Source organism: Manis javanica, chromosome 11, assembly GCF_040802235.1.
Source record: "Manis javanica isolate MJ-LG chromosome 11, MJ_LKY, whole genome shotgun sequence".
Classification (NCBI taxonomy): Eukaryota; Metazoa; Chordata; class Mammalia; order Pholidota; family Manidae; genus Manis; species Manis javanica.
In genome coordinates, this window is record NC_133166.1 from 40,210,231 (window position 1) to 40,229,251 (window position 19,021).

At 35.3% G+C, this 19,021-nt stretch overlaps 1 protein-coding gene across 3 annotated transcripts in view; it reads left to right on the forward strand.

Moving 5' to 3' along the window:
• Nucleotides 1–19,021, forward strand: part of PRMT3 (protein arginine methyltransferase 3) — a 149,842-nt gene that overhangs the window by 67,666 nt on the left and 63,155 nt on the right. For all 3 annotated transcript variants that reach the window (XR_012122640.1, XM_073216321.1, XM_073216322.1), the window contains 3 exons: nt 323–401; nt 10,291–10,478; nt 12,516–12,602. Coding sequence is in view for 2 of the 3 variants with exons in the window: in XM_073216321.1 (XP_073072422.1) it covers nt 323–401; nt 10,291–10,478; nt 12,516–12,602 (354 nt within the window). In the remaining variant the exon portion in view is untranslated. The remainder of the gene's footprint in view (nt 1–322; nt 402–10,290; nt 10,479–12,515; nt 12,603–19,021) is intronic.

The following is a 19,021-nucleotide window of genomic DNA, read 5'->3' on the forward strand; positions in this document are numbered from 1 at the left end:
AGATTGATAATTTCTATCTCTGATTTTCCTTTTAATGAAGAAGAAACCATAGTCTAGAGAGTGGAAGCACAGATAAAGAAGGATCAGTATTTTCTATAGTAATAAGCTTTCTGGCTGGGTTCACTTTATACCCTGGCCTGATTTTCTAATAATTATTAGATAGAGAACTTAATGTAAAAATAATTCCAAACTTTGCAGGAATTTATATGGCAAAGACAAAGAATATATTTTTTATGAAAAGAGTAGTCGGCCAGATATTTAAGTTGATCTATGTGTGAAGATATTGCACATATCTAAAATCCTTTTTACCTTTTTTATACAGGGCTATTTTCTTCTTTTTGAGTCTATGTTAGATTCTGTCCTTTATGCAAAGAACAAATACTTGGCAAAAGGAGGATCAGGTGAGTATAAAATTCTAGTTTTAATAATCAAATTTTAGTCTGGCAGGACCAAATGAACCTTTGGACTTCAAATAAACTATGCATGACTGAGAAAGTTCCCAGTAGAGATGAAAGATGTTTCCATTACATGAAGCCTTAAGACATTCGTTTGCTATACTGTTGATAGTAGAACATTGTATAAGATATGCAGTACTCAAAGTTAATGGTATTTCCAATAACACTTTTTATAAAAATATGACTAGGTTTGGAAGCTATTTGATACTGAAATCAAAATCTAACAGAAACTCCTTTTGATTTTTAACTCTATGACATTTAGTTCTTTTTTTTTTTTCCAGTAGAGTATTTCATACTAGGCTGGAGATTTTTCACTTTTGCTGCTAAGCAAATTTTCCATGATTTCACTAAATATATAAGCCTGGATTATCTGTGATGTATTAAGAACACTTAAAAAGTGACTGGTTTCTACCAGCTTTTTAAAGTGAAGCATACCCAATCAGTATTCCTAAGTGGGTCCCAATAAATTTGGAAAGCTTTCTTTTCATGTCCCTGGTAAACTTAATATTAACCTGCATACTCAGAGTGAGATTGTGTTTTATAGGCCTTCTGCTGTAAACAGTCACATACAAACAAAATGTTCTCTTTCAGGGTAGGGATTATGTTTTGTTCATCTTTGACTCTTCAGCAAGCCCTACAGCTCCTGGAACATAAATTAGTTTATTGAGTTGAATCATTGAAACTGAATTTGAATAGCATCTGTTCCCATTCACTCATCTCTCCCTGTACCTTCCCTTTCTCAAAACTTCAGGATCAACAGATGGTTTCCACAGTCAGAGTACAGTTAATAACTGTTACACAGAAGTGGACAAAAAGGACACATTTTGAACCAGTGACATAAAGCACTTGACCATACTTATGCCACCTGTCCATCCATATTCAATGAAATTACTTTGGCAATTTTAGAAATTACTTTGGTGCAGTAAAAATCAGTAAGGAAAAAGCAAAGCAGAGAAACGGCTCCCATACAATAGTTGTTTTATATTAACATTTAAAGAGATTGTCTATTTCAAGATACTCACTTTATTACTGTATTTTATACAGCCACCTCAAGATATGTTCCTGATCTCTGACATGAACCTCGTTAGCATTTTTAGATATATTTTATCCTGCAACAACTGACTCTTTGATATAGAAGCAGTGGCTTTTTAAAATGGCAGCATCATACGTAATGACTGATAACTAATATTATCTACCATTTGTTGATTGTCTACCAGCTGCTAAATAATAGACTCTAGCTTTATTTTTGTTATTATGTATAATTCTTAAAAGAGCCCTTTGAGACTTTTAGAAACAAAGGTGTCCTGGATGACACATATTAAGTAGTCAAGCCTTAAGTCAAGTTTTTTGTTGTTTATTTTGTTTCATTTTAATTCAGAGCTTATGATTGCAATATTCATGTTTTCACTATCCCTTGTTCTTTCCGGTCCCAAAGCACACTGATTCTTGCCTTGAAGTTGTTCTAGGGAGGGTTCAGTTCAGAAAGCTGTTTCCATACCTCCCTGAATAGTATTCATTGATCTTACTGAAGGACTGACAGAAACTTAATAAACTTAAATTGAATTCTTGATGAAATTCATTAAGAACCTAGAGCATGCGAATAATGAGGTTATAGTTGACAAAACAATGGCAGAGCTATTTCCCATCATCAGAGGGATAAATTAGAGGCTCATAAATTTAGCTCTTTCCATATTTTTATATAGCTAACAGCATTAAGATAATCTGAGGTATATTGAAGAGGTCAGTATTTAACTGCCTAACCAGTGCTGTTGAATGTTACTTGTTTACAGAATAAAGAGACAAGAAGGAAAAATCAGAAATGAATAACGTGAAGTAGCCTATTTAGTCTGTTCTGTGTACTTGAGTATGCCTAGATGAATATCACCATTCATCTAAGGTGCTCATTTTTCTCTTGCAAAGCAAAATTTTCTTTAGTTTTTCTGAAGGAAGGGCTTACTAAGCAATTAGTAATATAAAGATTATAGAAAGAATGATTGAATTATTAGAGATGGAGAATATTGCAGATTCATATAAGTCTAAGGGGACCCCTATTTATTTTTACATGAATTTATGTTCATTTTATGTCTCACTGTAAATATCAAATGGCATGGAGTAAAACCTTTATAAAACACTGTCAGCCAATAACTTGAGAAACATTTTCCTTGTTACCACAAATCAGTTCCACAGTACTACTTTAGAGGTACTCATTTACGACTATTACTACTAATAAAAATAATCTTATAAAGTTAATGAAAGTGGGTTTACTGAAGACTACTTTTATTTTTGGCTAAGATTTAACAAGCACTAATTATGTATTCTAGGAATTACAGTGTTTTACAGTTCGACCAACCAAGAGATGAGGAGGAAAACAAAATACAAATCTTTCTGAATAAGAAAATGTTTGGTAGCAACCATTGAGTATTTTTACAATTAGAATAAAGACAAAAATAAAGTATGTTTTAGGATGACATCAAAGAATGTTAAATGTCTTATACCCTAACAATATCAAATACTACATCTCGCAAAATTGAGAAGGGAATGCAGAAGACATGTGGGAAGAAGTATGTATATTTCACTTGCTTTATCTTTAATAGCAGGTCTTTATGAGATACCATTTAAAGCTGACAAATCAAGTAATAGAATTATAAGCACATTTAGCACTGCAAAAGCAATATTGAAATTATTCTGTTGATTTAAATTTAGTGGTGAGGTTTGTGATGATAGTGGTGATAGATCCTGTCTGAATCTTGATTGTGGTGGTGATTACATGACTATGTATTTATCAAATCACATAGAATTATATACCAAGAAGGGCAAAAGGAGTGAGTTTTTAAATTACTGCATGTACATTACACCTAATAAAAATGACTTTTAAAAAAGTGAAGTGGCATTTGCCACCACATTCAGGTCAAATGAATTATGACATAATTTGATTTCTAACTTTTCTGAAAAATATATTAAAAAGCTGTGTACTGACTGTGTGCCCACTTTGGTGTTTGTTGTTAGCATTATCAGTACACCTCTCATTAATAGTCATTATCTTAATAATTAGGTTATTATAAAAAGGGAAGAGAAGGGGAAGAGCAAGGAAATATAGTAATTTTATCATTAGTCATGATAAATGAGGAAGTAGTATTGCAAATGGAGAGCTAAAGATATTCTATAAAGCTATAATCATAAAATTAGATACTAGAACAAAAATACAAAACTTTCTGAATATAAGAACTAGTAGTTAGAGAAAAAGCAAAAAGACTATGTAGTGACCTACTTAAAAAGATAAAAAACTATAGATACAGAGAAGATAACATAAAACAGTAGAATTGTGAACAAAAAAATACTTATATCAGTAAGCGTAAATGGGCTAAATTTGCCTATTCAAAGAAAAAGAATTTCAGACTGGATTACAAAAGAAAACCCAATTCTGTGTACTTTCTAGAGGCACACATATGTCCTTCATGAAGAAAGCAGTTACTCCAAAAGCTGTTGTGAAGTTTTAGATTTGATTATAAAATCCTTACTTACATAGAAAATGTAGGGGCCCATTAAAGGAGACATCTTCCATGTTAGAAAAGAGTGTTGTTTTCATTGCCTTTCATTACAAGTAAAATGAAAGGACCCCCTCCACACACACACACACACACACACCCCACCCCGCCCCCACTCCCCTGCCTCACATGGTCAGAACTCAATTCAAATTCCTTATGGAGTCCTTTAGAATACACATCTTCCTTGAGTTATAATTGTCAAGATTGTAAAGTTCAGGACTGTGTTCATTACAACACAAAATATCTAAGGTAGCCAATTCCTAATTCACTGTTTTCTAATCTTGACAGACTGTCACGATCACTGGGGCCTTTTGTTAAAAATATGGATGTTCAGGTCCCGCACTAAACCCTTTTGAACCAGTAAGAACTAAAAATCAAATGACAAATGTGCCAGAATGTGAAGGTAAAGAGTTAGTCAGAATTCTGGGAAGTAACCCGAAATCTTAGCCAGCTGTGAGGAGGTGAATATAGAACCAAATTGAAGTATAATACTGATTACAAATCCTTTAACATACAACTTCTATATATGATTTTATTTTTACATAGTTTATCTCTGTGTAATCAGCCACTGACACTGGCTCATAGTGCTTAGAGATTTCCTTTAGTATTTTCATAATTCACTGTCTGCTTCCTCATCATCAAATGTGCATTTTTCACATTCATTATTTTGGTTTTGTTCAGTGATATTGCGGTAGTATCACTTTCTACTTTTTTCAGGGTCTACTACAGCTACATTTTAGCTTAGCTTAAGTATTATAAGGCAGTCACTATTTACAAGTTAATCATGTGAAAATGTTTCCAATTTCCAAATAACTAGTAGTTAATTTTTTAAGGTACCCTTATTATGAAATAATAAAAAATAAATCGAAATTTTATTTTTTAGTTTACTCAACTCCCAAAATATTTGCTAATTTAGGTATATAGTAGTAATACATTCCCCTTTATAAATATCACTTGTTTTATCACTGGCTATTACTTGATAAAATCTTTCTTCTTATTCACATATATTGTGAAAAGAATAGGTGTTTTTGACTAAGGCTTTTTACTTTTTGTTTATTTATACAAAAGCAATGTGCTAGTGTTTTCTAAGAAGTATTTCTTTATGCATCTCAGTCTTACCCTTTAGTGTCCAAAAGTTTGTGAGGCATCTCTAAGGGATAAAGGTTTTCCCATCTTTATCTATTCACCATGTGAGCTGTTCTAGTGACAAATGAATTCTGGGTAGTGAATCGAGAAGGACACAGATGTCAAAGCCATGAATTTATAAATGGTTTATTAAGAGGGTGCCTTTGTCCAATCAGTGCTTTGTTGATTTAGCCTACAAGAAGGAATAATTATTCAATTATGCTTCTATCTGACAAAAATCAAATGACAAATGTGTCAGAATGTGAAGGTAAAGAGTTAGTCAAAATTCTGGGAAGTGGCCCAAAATCTTAGCCAGCTGTGAGGAGGTGGATATAGAATCAAATTGACCTATAACACTGATTACAAATCCTTTAGTAATATTCGTAGATCTCACTAACTGAGGAATAAGCAATTGCATTCCTAAATTCTAACAAGAACCATGATTGTATTTTGTGAAGTATAATTAGCTTGAAAAATATACCTCAACACTAGAAAAAGTAAAATCATATTCTTCTTTTGTTCATTTCTTATTACCAGTATATTTTCAAGACTGGTTTTAGTTAGTTTTAGTAATTTGTAGTTTTTCCTTATGAAAAAATTAAGCCTTATGTCTTAGTAGTAGTACTAGTGCATCATTTGCTTGATACAGAGAGTTAGAGGTCATCTAACTTTTTCTATAAAAAACTATTAAGATAGTAAATATTTTCAGCTTTGTAGGCAATGCAGTCTCTGTTTCAGCTACTCAACTTTGCCACTGTAACACAATGCTACCATAAACCATAGGTAAATAATTGAGTGTGGTTCTGTTCCAGTTAAACTTTATTTACAGAAATATGCAGTGGGCTGAATTTGACCCGTGGGCCATAGTTTGCCTACCCTGATAGAGAGACTGATACTATTTTTTTAAAGTTCACTAAAATTTTTAATAATATCCTAAAATAGAAGAACTCTTGTGAATTATGTTAAGCAACTTGAATGTCTGTCCACTCTACAACTCCAAAGGATATTTGGCTCCCCTGGACTACAGTGTGAATGGCATCGCCTGAAATAGTCTAGTACAATGGACCTGATAATGACCTCCCTCATCTGTGTCTTCTACATCTGTATCAGGCCCACTGCCTGTTTTTGCAGATAAACTTTCATTGGAAGATAGCCATGCTCGTTTATTTACATCTTGTCTGTGGCTGCTTTCACACCCTATAGGGATCAGTAGTTTCAACAAAAACCGGATGGCCCACAAAACCTGAAACAGTTACTTTACAGAAAATGTTTGCTGAGTCCCAGTTCTATCTTACTATGTCCCTCCTTAAGGATGACATTCCACAGTATAATAACATGGGAAAGCTATGATTGTCATAGTAAGTCTAGCAAAAGATACATAAAGAAGTCACTAAATAGCTAAAGGTGTTTCAGAATTCAGGATGTGGTTCAGAAAACTAAACATAGAATTTTTTTATAGCTGATACTCTTGCTGGGTCAGCATTTTTTTTTTTTTTTGAGAGGGCATCATATTTATTGATCAAATGGTTGTTAACAACAATAAAATTCAGTATAGGGGGGTCATCGCTCAATGTACAATCATTAATCCATCTCAAGCCTAATTCTCGTCAGTCTCCAATCTTCTGAAGCATAACAAACAAGTTCTTACATGGTGAACGAATTCTTACATAGTAAATAAATTCTTACATGGTGAACAGTACAAGGGCATTCATCACAGAAACTATCGGTTTTGATCATGCATTATGACCTATAAACAATCAGGTCAAATATGAATATTTGTTTGATTTTTGTACTTGATTTATATGTTGATCCCACATTTCTCCTATTATTATTATTATTTTTATTTTTAATAAAATGCTGAAGTGGTAGGTAGATGCAAGATAAAGGTAGAAAACATAGTTTAGTGCTGTAAGAGGGCAAATGTAGATGATCAGATGATCAGGTGTGTGCCTATGGACTAAGTATTAATCCAGGCTAGACAAGGGCAGCAAGACATCCACGGATGTAGCAGATTTCTCTCAAAGCAGGGGGGGTGAGGTTCTGAGCCTCACCTCTGTTGATCCCCAAATTCTCACCTGATGGCCCCCCTGTGACTGTGCCTGTCTTAGGTTGTTCCTCCCTTGAGGAATCTTACCCGTCTCTGGCTAACCAGTCATCTTCCGGGGCCATACAGGGAAATGTAAAGTTGGTAAGTGAGAGAGAAGCCATATTGTTTGCAAAGGTTAGCTTTTTACTTCTTTGCAGATTTATGCCCTGTGGCTTCTATGCCCAGCACTTGTCTTGAGGTGTCTTTACCACCTGGAGGAATTATGATACTCGGTAAATTCGATATGAGGCACGAATTCTATTTAAGGGTTGTAATTAGGAAGGAAGAAGAAAAGCTATAGATGTAGCATATGAGGGAAACATGGGAGGATTGATTATTTCTTTGACATATCTTCCTGTATAGTACCTTAAGTATGTATAGGTTTTAAACTACTAACTAATTTGCACACACATATTAACATAATAGGAATACGGTGACATAAACAAAGCAAATCTATAATTACCATCCATCTCCAGTGAAGCCAAGAAAACCATTTAGGCACCCTAGGCATTTGTGAAAATTTATCTATGATATGATGGATATTGTCCAACTGTACTTGAACCATCAGACAAATTAAAGCAGCCCATTTCTGGGATCTGTTCACATCCCATATGTTCTTTTAACCGTAGATAGTCTATAGTCATGAGATTTTGGAGTGCTACAACTTGCACCCCTCCCAACTCCTGGTTGAGTTCCAACAGTACAGATCCGGTCAAATTCGTTGTCTCACTGTATGCACATGCCAGCCTAGACATCTCCCTCCTCATTCCTATGGCAAGTCCAGGAGACGGTGGGCTGGATGCAGCCACAACCGCAGCATCGTCCGGATACCTGTGGAGGCTTTTTGATGATCATCCCCCGGCACAAGTCCTCCAGAGAGTTGGGTCAGCATTTTTTATTAACAAATCAGTTACTTTGAAAAATTGAACAGTGAAGAGGCTTACCATGTCTGTGGAGGAAGAGGAGAATAAAAATAACTCAGTTTGCATGGGAGTTGACTCTCTCCCAGTGCAGATATCACATCTGCCTCACATGCCCTGTTAGGGAAGACTTGAGAAACTTCTTACCGGTGACATAGCACCAGGTATTTTTTCTGGGTGTCTTACACATCAGATTTGGAAGAAGCAATTGTTTGGATGCCAGCAGATCTTATCATGCTCTTTATTTGGAAGATAATTTAGTGCTGCTGTCACTGAATAATAAAATTCTTAAGGTTGTGGTTAGAAACAAAGTTTGGGGAAAAAAGAGGGTTATTTCTCTACTGCTTAATTCTGCAGGTTGTTAATAATCATGAAATTATTTCTTTTGTATATTTCTGTGGTATATATGTACTTGCTTTCAGACTGTTAATATAGGAAGAATGTGATTTATATTTTAATTCATGAATCTCCCAAATGTTGATACTTGAAGGACAAAATTTATTATGTTATTTATTAGTGAAACAACAAAGAAAATCAATGGTATTTTAAAAATCCTGTGTTACAAAGATTTTTACTTGTTACTGAAGAGGGTTTCTTTCTAAATCTGTCTCTTAATACTTACTCTCTAGGTTCTCCTCTTACTTCTGTGGCCTCAGCTTCTCTGCCATTTCTTCCCAGCCTCCTTTTCTTCTACACATCCGCTTAAATCTAGTCCTTTAGATTTAAGCCTCCTTTTCTTCTACACATCCCCTTAAATCCACCCCCTAGGTGACCTCATGAGCCCTCAGACTTATATTTCCATTTATATGTGCATTGTTCCAAATCTGTATCTTGAACCCAGATAGTCTCTTTTGAATTTCAAGCCTGTATATTCAACTGCTTATTGGATATTTTTACCCATTTATCTCATAAGCAAACTCTCATATTCCTCTCAAATCTGCCCATATTTATTCCCTATTATAATGGATAGTACCACAATCTGCCCAGTTGCTAAAGCTAAAAACTGTTAACCTTGGCTCTTCCCTCCTTATCTCCACAGCCAGCCAATCTTTATAGGCCTATGAGTTCTACCTCCTAAGTATCCCTTGAGTAGATGTCCTCCTTTCCACTTCCACAGCCATCACTTTACTACAGATCTCCTGGATTATCACAATAGTCCTTTACTTTGGCTCTTTCTTAGTCTTGCACCCTCTCATCGATTTCTCCACATTGCACTCAAGGTGGCTTTTTTAAAACCAGAATTTGATCACGTCCCTACGCCATGTAAAATTTTTCACTGGCTCTTCATTATTCTTGGAATAAAGTACAATTTACTAATGTGGTTTACTCAGCCATATTTTCTTTGCTCCCTACCTTGTATCTCACTCTTTCTCTCAAACTGAGTGTATATTAATTGTGACCCTGTATATACACTGCTCGCCCTGCCTAGAACACTTTCCCTCCCCACTCCTAATGAACTTGGTCTTCAGTTCCTGCCTTATATAATATCCCTGTACCCCCGCTAGAGCCAAATCTGGAGTAGCTATTTTACGGTGAGCTCCCTCAGTACCTTAAACTTCCCCTTTCTTATTATTTATTACCTTGCAAAGGATTGCTCATTTATTTGTCAAAATTGTCTAAATACAAGTTTCTTGAGAATGGGGACATGTATCCACAATGTAAGTCAGCATAACTTACCTGGCACATACTTAATGCTCATAAATATTTCCTTTTTATGATAAATAAGAGAGGGTAAAAAGAACTGATTTTCTACACAACTATGAAATTTCATCTTGATTTTTTCACATGTCTCTTATCTTTTTAAATGATTTGTCTGTTTCTGCCTTTTTCAGAGGACTATATAAAGATCTAGGACCTTGTTAAAGTCAGCATATTATATGTTTAATATTAATAAACATGTTCATTTTAACATTATTTAATTGTGTCATCCTGTTTTAATTATTTTAATAGAAACCCATCATTAAAATCTTTATTTTAGTCTTACTATTACAGTAATGGAAATCTTTTTTTTTTAAGAGGCCGTAAGGTGGAACTTGGTTATTTTCCCTGATCTACACCTTCTGTACTGATGGATGTGGTATTTATATATAGCTGTTAAAAAATTATATTTTGTCACAAAGGGAAATAATGCTAACTGTTGGGTATTTTATTTGTTCCAGTCTACCCTGACATTTGCACTGTCAGCCTTGTTGCAGTAAGTGATGTGAATAAACATGCTGATAGAATTGCCTTTTGGGATGATGTCTATGGCTTCAACATGTCCTGCATGAAGAAAGCAGTTATTCCAGAAGCTGTTGTGGAAGTTTTAGATCCAAAGACTCTTATTTCTGACCCTTGTAGTATTAAGGTTGGTGTTTTACGAATTTTACTTTAATAGTGTTGCCTTTTTTTCTTAGTTTTCATTTAGGAGTTCCATAATTGAAACTAACATTGATTTTATATGTGGGCCTTCAAAACAGTACTTATTCTTCCTACTTTAATCAGTCTAAGGCACCTTGAGATTATAGTATTTATCAGTTGACTGTATCATCCATTTGGAATCACTTCTCTTTTTATATTGAAGTTCTTTATACTGAGGAGTTGAATCATTTACTTGACCTTAGTGAAGGCAAAAAGTCATACCCTATTGTCATTTCTGCTTCACTAGCACCTCCTGGCTTTTCTAGCTTCACATTTAGAGCTAGATTATTCATTCATATAATATATTCCACACAATTTAACTTCTCTCATTTAAATTTCTTTGCCTTTCAGATTAAGTTATTACAGTGAACTTGCCCATGAAAGTAAAGCTCTACTATGTTCCAGTTTCTCAGTTGGCTCCTTTTCCGTTTTAATATCTTATTCTTCCCTGTGTTCATCTCTAGTTTTACTGTGAGTTTTGCTATGCCATGTTTACATGGGTCAAATAAGAACTTTGCCGTGAAAAGTCGTATTGCTTTTCTTAAAAACTGATTTGTTTGTTTCAGTTGGATAATCAAATAAATGTAGGTTGTTCAGTATTAGATTTAGAACATTATCTCTTCCTTTTTAGTCACACTGTTACTCTCATAGCATCAGTGATTGTCCCCTGCACATACGAAGTTGATATTCAGCAAAAGTTTATTAATTTTATTAAGCAGGCAAAGTATTTAAAGTTAACTTGGAATAGTAAACATGTAAAATTTCTCATAAAAGTAAGCAGATTAAAATTGTATTCAGCTTTTAAGAAGAAAAATACAGTCTGGCTAATGATTATAGGACTATTCAGTGCTCCTGTACATTGATAGTAAGGGATTTATTTGGATTATTTGGTTCAGATAGGAATGTACAGTGATAGCCAACTCAGCCTCAAGACTGAGCAAAATAAGGGAGGGTTGTCTTGGGGGTGGGGGAGTTGTTGTAATTTATCTCTGTAGTGATCTCAGCTTAATACCAAAAACTGCTACAAATAAATAGTTGAAATAGAAAATTTAGGACTGAAAAACAAAGGTGTTTAAAAAGTATATATACCCTTTTTTTAAACAATTAATTATCTATGTGTTTTTATAGTTTGTTCTGGGTTCCCCAATACTCCTACAAATGAAAGGTGGTACCCACACTGTAACTTCTGTGAATTTTCTCATATTGTTTAAAATAGAAGAGTGCCTTAAGTATATAGTCATATAATTGTGTTCACTGTCACAGAATTTACTCATGACAAATCAATTCTTGACAGCCTTTACAAGAATTGACAAGTCATTTCTTGACAGCCTTCTGGGCACGCTACTGTAGTTGACGCCATCTACTCTCCATAGGGAAATGGAGAAGGATTTTAACCAGGGAGGAATGGAGAATAAGGATACTTGGCCATTTTTTCCCTGAGTTGAAACTTTATAGTAGATTTTCCCCTTTGGTTGAAATTATTGTGGTTTCTCCTAATATCTAACAAACTTCAAATGCAGTTACAAAAATGAATTCTGAAACACCTTGTCCTTTTCATTAGCATATGTGTTCAAGTTGGTATTTCCTATAAAAATACAGTTATCACACATAATTTATAGTAAGTGTATTGCTACTGATGATCTATAAACTGATTTTAGATGTAACACAGGAAAACATCTATTTGAATGTATTTTAGTATGTCTTAGAAAAACTTTAACACATCAGAGCCATGATTTGATATATACTGTTCCTATAAGATGTCCTAAGTAAAAAATACTGATTTGATTTAAAGAAAAATTAACTAAATGATATTGCTGGTAGGCCTTAAATTTGGAAACAGTCCTCACAGTGGGGTGTGAATGATTGAAATTTGTAAAACATTGGTTTACAGTAATCCTTTTTGCATAAAACAAGTAAAATTTATGCTTGGTTTTTGGTTTTATTGTTTTTATTAAAGTCTCCCCCCCCTTTTTTTAATGGGTAGCATATAGATTGCCATATGACATCTGCCTCAGATTTGGACTTTTCTTCAGATTTCACCCTGAAAATTACAAAGACATCCTTGTGCACGGTAAGCTACTTCATTCTACTTTCACAATTTTCACTAGCAGTGCACTTGATTGGCAGGCTAATGAATTAATTACCAGCCTTGTGATAAATGAAAAAGATTATTGCCTTTGACAGTCTATCATTGCCATTGTTAGGCTATTGAACAGATCTGTTTTAATAAGTCAGTTGACTTTAAAAGTTAGTTTATTTGGGACAAAGGATAGAAAACTTTATGTTAAAAGATATTGTACTTTTCCTTTAATGATCTTAGTTTTGTTCTGTATATTTAGAAGTATAAAATAGAAAAATAAAACAAAAAAATGAGTAAAGAGTATTTAATACAAAGATTATAATCAAAATTTTTGTTTTGAAAAATAACGTATCAAATAGGTAGTTGCTGCATTTGTCCTACAGGACAAAGAATTCCATAAGAAAAACTATTCAGAAATAAACTGTTGTGTATTATCTTACATATGTAAAGAACCTCTTAGATCCACATTTTTTCCTAACTTGCCTGAATTATTTTAATATACAAGTCTTGAGGTGGGAGGCTAAAGATGGTGGCGTGAGTAGGGCAGCGGAAATCTCCTCCCAAAACCATGTGTATTTTTGAAAATACAACAAATACAACTACACCTCAAAGAGAGACCAGAAGATACAGTACAACAGCCAGGCTGCATCTACATCTGCAATTACTCAGCATCTCACGAAAAGGGTAAGATACAAAGCCGCCATCCAGCAGGACCCAAGCACTCTCCCCACCCCAGCTCACTGGCGGGAGGAAAGAAGTCAGAGTAGGGAGGGAGTGGAAGCACAGGGCTGGTAAATAACCAGCCCAAGTAATCTGCACCAGGAGCACAGACACACATTGCATGGTGTACTGGATATTAGAGAAACAGAAAACTAAAATTTGAGACAGAGACTGCAAGCGTGTCCCCACAGCTGGCTCCCTGCGGGGAGTAGCAGATGCATAGCCTGTGTTCTCCTGCGAGAACGGTCTCCCTTCGTGCCTTGCTCTGGCTTCCTCTGTCTGTGCTGGCAGCAGCCTCTGGGTCTGTCCCAGTTAGCTGCATGCTGGGAGGAGACTCTGGGTGGTTGCTGTGGGCGGGGCTGCTCTCTGGCTGCTCTGCCGCTGTGGCAGGGCAGCGCCAGCGGGGGGAATGAATAGCTTATCACCATGAGGGGCTTCGGGACTGGGTTACCTCCCAGGGGTTTGGGGCACATGAAGTTCCTTAGGATTCCCAGGCTGCTGGGTTGAATGTGCCAGGACAATTCCATTAGCTGTTAAGCCCCTGTCCCTTCTTCAAATTTAAATGATAATTGTGCTGGATACAGTTCAAGGACCTTCTGTTTCCTTGCATTAAATATATCATGCCATTCTCTTCTGGCCTGTAAGGTTTCTGTTGAGAAGTCTGATGATAGCCTGATGAGTTTTACTCTGTAGGTGATCTTTTTTCTTTCTCTGGCTCCTTTTAATACTCTGTCCTAAGAGGAAAGTATATAGCAATCCGGGCCTATTTAAAGAAGGAAGAACAATCCCAAATGAATACTCTAAAGTCACAATTATTGAAACTGAAAAAGAAGAACAAATGAGGCCCAGAGTCATCAGAAGAAGGGACATAATAAAGACCAAAGAAGAAATAAATAAAATTGAGAAGAATAAAACAATAGAAAAAATCGATGAAACCAAGACCTGCTTCTTTGAGAAAATAAACAAAATAGATAAACCCGTAGCCAGACTTATTAAGAGAAAAAGAGAATCTGCACACATTAACAGAATCAGAAATGAGAAAGAAAAAATCACAACAGACCCCACAGAAATACAAAGAATTATTAGAGAATACTATGAAAATCTACATGCTAACAAGCTGGAAAACCTAGAAGAAATGGACAACTTCCTAGAAAAATACAACCTTCCAAAACTGACCAAGGAAGAAACGGAAAATCTAAACAGACCTATTACCAGCAACAAAATTGAATTGATAATCAAAAAAACTACTCAAGAACAAAACCTCCAGGCCAGATGGATTCACCACTGAATTTTATCAGACATATAGAGAAGACATAATACCCATTCTCCTTAAAGTTTTCCAAAAAATAGAAGAGGAGGGAATACTTCCAAACTCATTCTATGAAGCCAGCATCACTGTAATACCAAAACCAGGCAAAGACCCCACCAAAAAAGAACACTACAGAACAATATCCCTGATGAACATGAATGCAAAAATACTCAACAAAATATTAGCAAACCGAATTCAAAAACACATCAAGAGGATCAGATACCATGATAAAGTAGGATTCATCCCAGGGATGCAAGGATGGTACAACATTTGAAAATCCATCAACATCATCCACCACATCAACAAAAAGAAGGACAAAAACCACATGATCATCTCCATAGATGCTGAAGACCATTCGACAAAATTCAATATCCATTTGTGGTAAAAACTCTCAACAAAATGAGTATAGAGGCAAGTACCTCATCATAATAAAGGCCATATATGACAAACCCACAGTGAACGTCATACCTAACAGTGGAAAGCTGAAAGCTTTACACCTAAGGTTGGGAACAAGACAGGGATACCCACTCTTCCCACTGTTATTCAACATAGTACAGGAGGTCCTAGCCACAGCAATTAGACAAAACAAAGAAATACAAGGCATCCAGATTGGTAAAGAAGAATTCAAACTGTCACTATTTGCAGATGACATGATATTGTACATAAAGAGCCCTGAAGACTCCATTCCGAAACTACTAGAACTAATATCTGAAGTCAGCAAAGTTGCAGGATACAAAATTGATACACAGAAATCTGTTGCATTCAATTAACTAGCAGAAATAGAAATCAGGAAAACTATTCCTTTCACAATTGCATGAAAAGAAATAAAATAACTAGGAATAAACCTAACCAAGAAAGTGAAACACCTATACCCTGAACACTACAAGACACTCTTAATAGAAATTAAAGAGGACACTAACAAATGGAAACTCATTCCATGCTCTTGGCTAGAAAAAATTAATATTGTCAACATGGCCATCCTGCCTAAAGCAATCTACAGATTCAGTGCAATTCCTATCAAAATACCAACGGCATTCTTCAACAAACTTGGACAAATAGTTCTAAAATTCATATGGAACCACAAAAGACCCCAAATAACCAAAGCAATCCTGAGAAGGAAGAATAAAGCAGGGGGGATCTTGCTTCCCAACCTGAAGCTCTACTACAAACCCACAGTAATCAAGACAATTTGGTACTGGCACAAGAACAGAGCCACAGACCAGTGGAACAGCATAGAGAGTCCAGATATTAACCCAAACATATACGGTCAATTAATATATGATAAAGGAGCCATGGATATACAATGGGGAAATGACAGCCTCTTCAACAGCTGGTGTTGGCAAAACTGGACAACTACATGTAAGAGAATGAAACTGGATCATTGTCTAACCCCATACAGAAAAGTAAATTCGAAATGGATCAAAGACCTGAATGTAAGTCATAAAACCATAAACCTCTTAGAAAAAACATAGGCAAAAATCTCTTGGACATAAACATGAGCAACTTCTTCATGAACATATCTCCCCGGGCAAGGGAAACAAAAGCAAAAATGAGCAAGTGGGACTATATCAAGTTGAAAAGCTTGTATACAGCAAAGGACATCACCAATAGAACAAAAAGGCATGCTACAGTATGGGAGAATATATTCATAAATGACATCTGATAAAGGGTTGACATCTGAAATATACAAAGAGCTCAAGCACCTCAACAAACAAAAAGCAAATAATCCAGTTAAAAAATGGGCCCGGGATTTGAACAGACACTTCTCCAAAGAAGAAATTCAGATGGCCAACACGCACATGAAAAGATGCTCCACATCATTAATCATCAGAGATATGCAAATTAAAACCACAATGACATATCACTTCACACCAGTAAGGATGGCCACCATCCAAAGGACAAACAACAACAAGTGTTGGCTAGGTTGTGGAGAAAAGGGAACCCTCCTACACTGCTGGTGGGAATGTAAATTAGTTCAACCATTGTGGAAAGCAGTATGGAGGTTTCTCAAAAAACTCAAAATAGAAATACCATTTGACCCAGAAATTCCACTCGTAGTAATTTACCCTAAGAATGCAGCAGCCCAATTTGAAAAAGACATATGCACCCCTATGTTTATGGCAGCACTATTTACAATAGCCAAGAAATGGAAGCAACCTAAGTGTCCATGAGTAGATGAATGGATAAAGAAGAGGTGGTACATATACAAAATGGATTATCATTCAGCCATAAAAAAGCAGATCCTACCATTTCCAACAACATGGATGGAGCTAGAGAGTATTATGCTCAGTGAAATAAGCGAGGTGGAGAAAGACAAGTATCAAATGATTTCACTCATCTGTGGAGTATAAGAACAAAGAAAAAGCTGATGGAGCAAAACCGCAGCAGACTCACAGAACCCAAGAATGGACTAACAGTTACCAAAGGGAAAGGGTCTGGGGAAGATGGGTGGGAAGGGAGGTGTAAGGGGGGGAAAAAGGGGGCATTAGTACTAGCAGTCCTAATATAGGTGGGGGCACGGGGAGGGCTGTACCCCACAGAGAAGACAAGTAGTGATTCTATAGCATCTTACTACACTGATGGGCAGTGACTGTAATGGGGTATTAGGGGGGGGACTTGATGGGGGGAGTCTAGTAAAAATAATGTTGCTTATGTAATTGTAGATTCATGATACCAAAATTAAAAAAGTCAAAAAAAGAGTCTGGCAATGAAGGAGACTTGGAGTTAAGGAGGAAGGTGGCAGTAGGTTGGAGTGGCTTGCATATGTCTGGTCACTGATGAATAACTCACCTTGAGAGGAATGTATAGTTTCAAACCATATTTATGATGTATGCTAGGTTCTGAAGATATATGTTCTAGAACTTATCATTCAGTGTTATCTCTTCTGAGATTATTCTGTCGATTAATTAGGCAATATAAATTTTCTTCCTGTTGTGATAATATGTAATAGTTATCAAACACTTGCATGTTAGGCAGTGTGCTAATCACTTTAAAGCATTATTTTATTTTAGTCCTCATAATTACCTTTTGAAGTGGGTACTAATGTTATTTTCACTTTATGAGTGAAGAAAAAAATCACTATAATGTTTTATTTGTGAAATATCCTAGCTCTTTCCTGATCCGAGAAAACCTTCTTGGTGGAATTGTACAAACTATTAAAGAAGCAGAGAAATGTTCTTAATGAGATAATGCAGGTGTGGAAGAGACAAGGTGGCAAGTTGCATTTGAAACAAATCTGAAACTCGTTGCATGTGAAACAGATTTGAAATATTTTACTCATGGCCAATAGTCTAGCAGTTGTTAGGAAGGAGAGGGAAAGAGAATGTGAATGATCAAAATGCACTTTTTGATAGGACTGACAAATTTATATGATAAAACCTGTGACATATCCCATCCTTTTTGCAGCAAAGACAAAGTACATCTTTGAAAAATTTTTTCTATACCTTTTCAGAATAAACTTATAGTTTGTTAAGCTTCTACATTTCTTAGAAACTTCCTTTCTTTCCTAGCATGCTGGCTTTAACATGGATCTGACATGAGTAAGATTTTGTGGTCTAATGTTTTTACTATGTTTTCATAATTTTTAAATCCCAAGTATCCATCCCTATTTCCTCCAACTATCTTTGCTTTTTGGAAAATGTTACTTCAGGGATGAAGAGGTATAGCTATTTTAGACAGAGTGAAGAAAAAAGTATCTAGTTTTGTACCGCTAAGTACAAACCTTCAAATGTATTAAATGTTTATTTTCTTTTGCTGAACACTTTAATGCATAGCTAAAAAATAAGATGGACAAATTTTTTGAAAGCCAGTTTTAAATACATGCATGACCATTTCTTAATGAGATTCTAAATTTGTGTTATAGTGAAAATATTAGAGGAAATCAGGTTTTTCAAAATAACAAGATGCTAAGAACACCTCCTTTGCATTTAATTTCAGAAGCATGTGTGTTATAGACTGAAGTGTTTTTCAGTGGTTTTCTGAAGTGAATTAGAACCTCTAATAGAAAAACACCTTTTCCTTTGTCTCCCCTACCAACACACATGCATGCATGTACTCACACACACACACATACCACAGAAGAAATGTAGTAACAGCTTTAATTTAATGTTTTACATTAACAAACTTTATTTTATATTTTGGGGTATTTAACATGTGATATTTATATGTAAATGCCTTGAATCTTGGTTGTCTTTAATGGTTGAAGAATAATTTTTTTTTTTTTGAGAGGGCATCTCTCATATTTATTGATCAAATGGTTGTTAACAACAATAAAATTCTGTATAGGGGGGTCAGTGCTCAATGCACAATCATTAATCCATCTCAAGCCTAGTTCTCATCAATCTCCAGTCTTCTGAAGCATAACGAACAAGTTCTTACATAG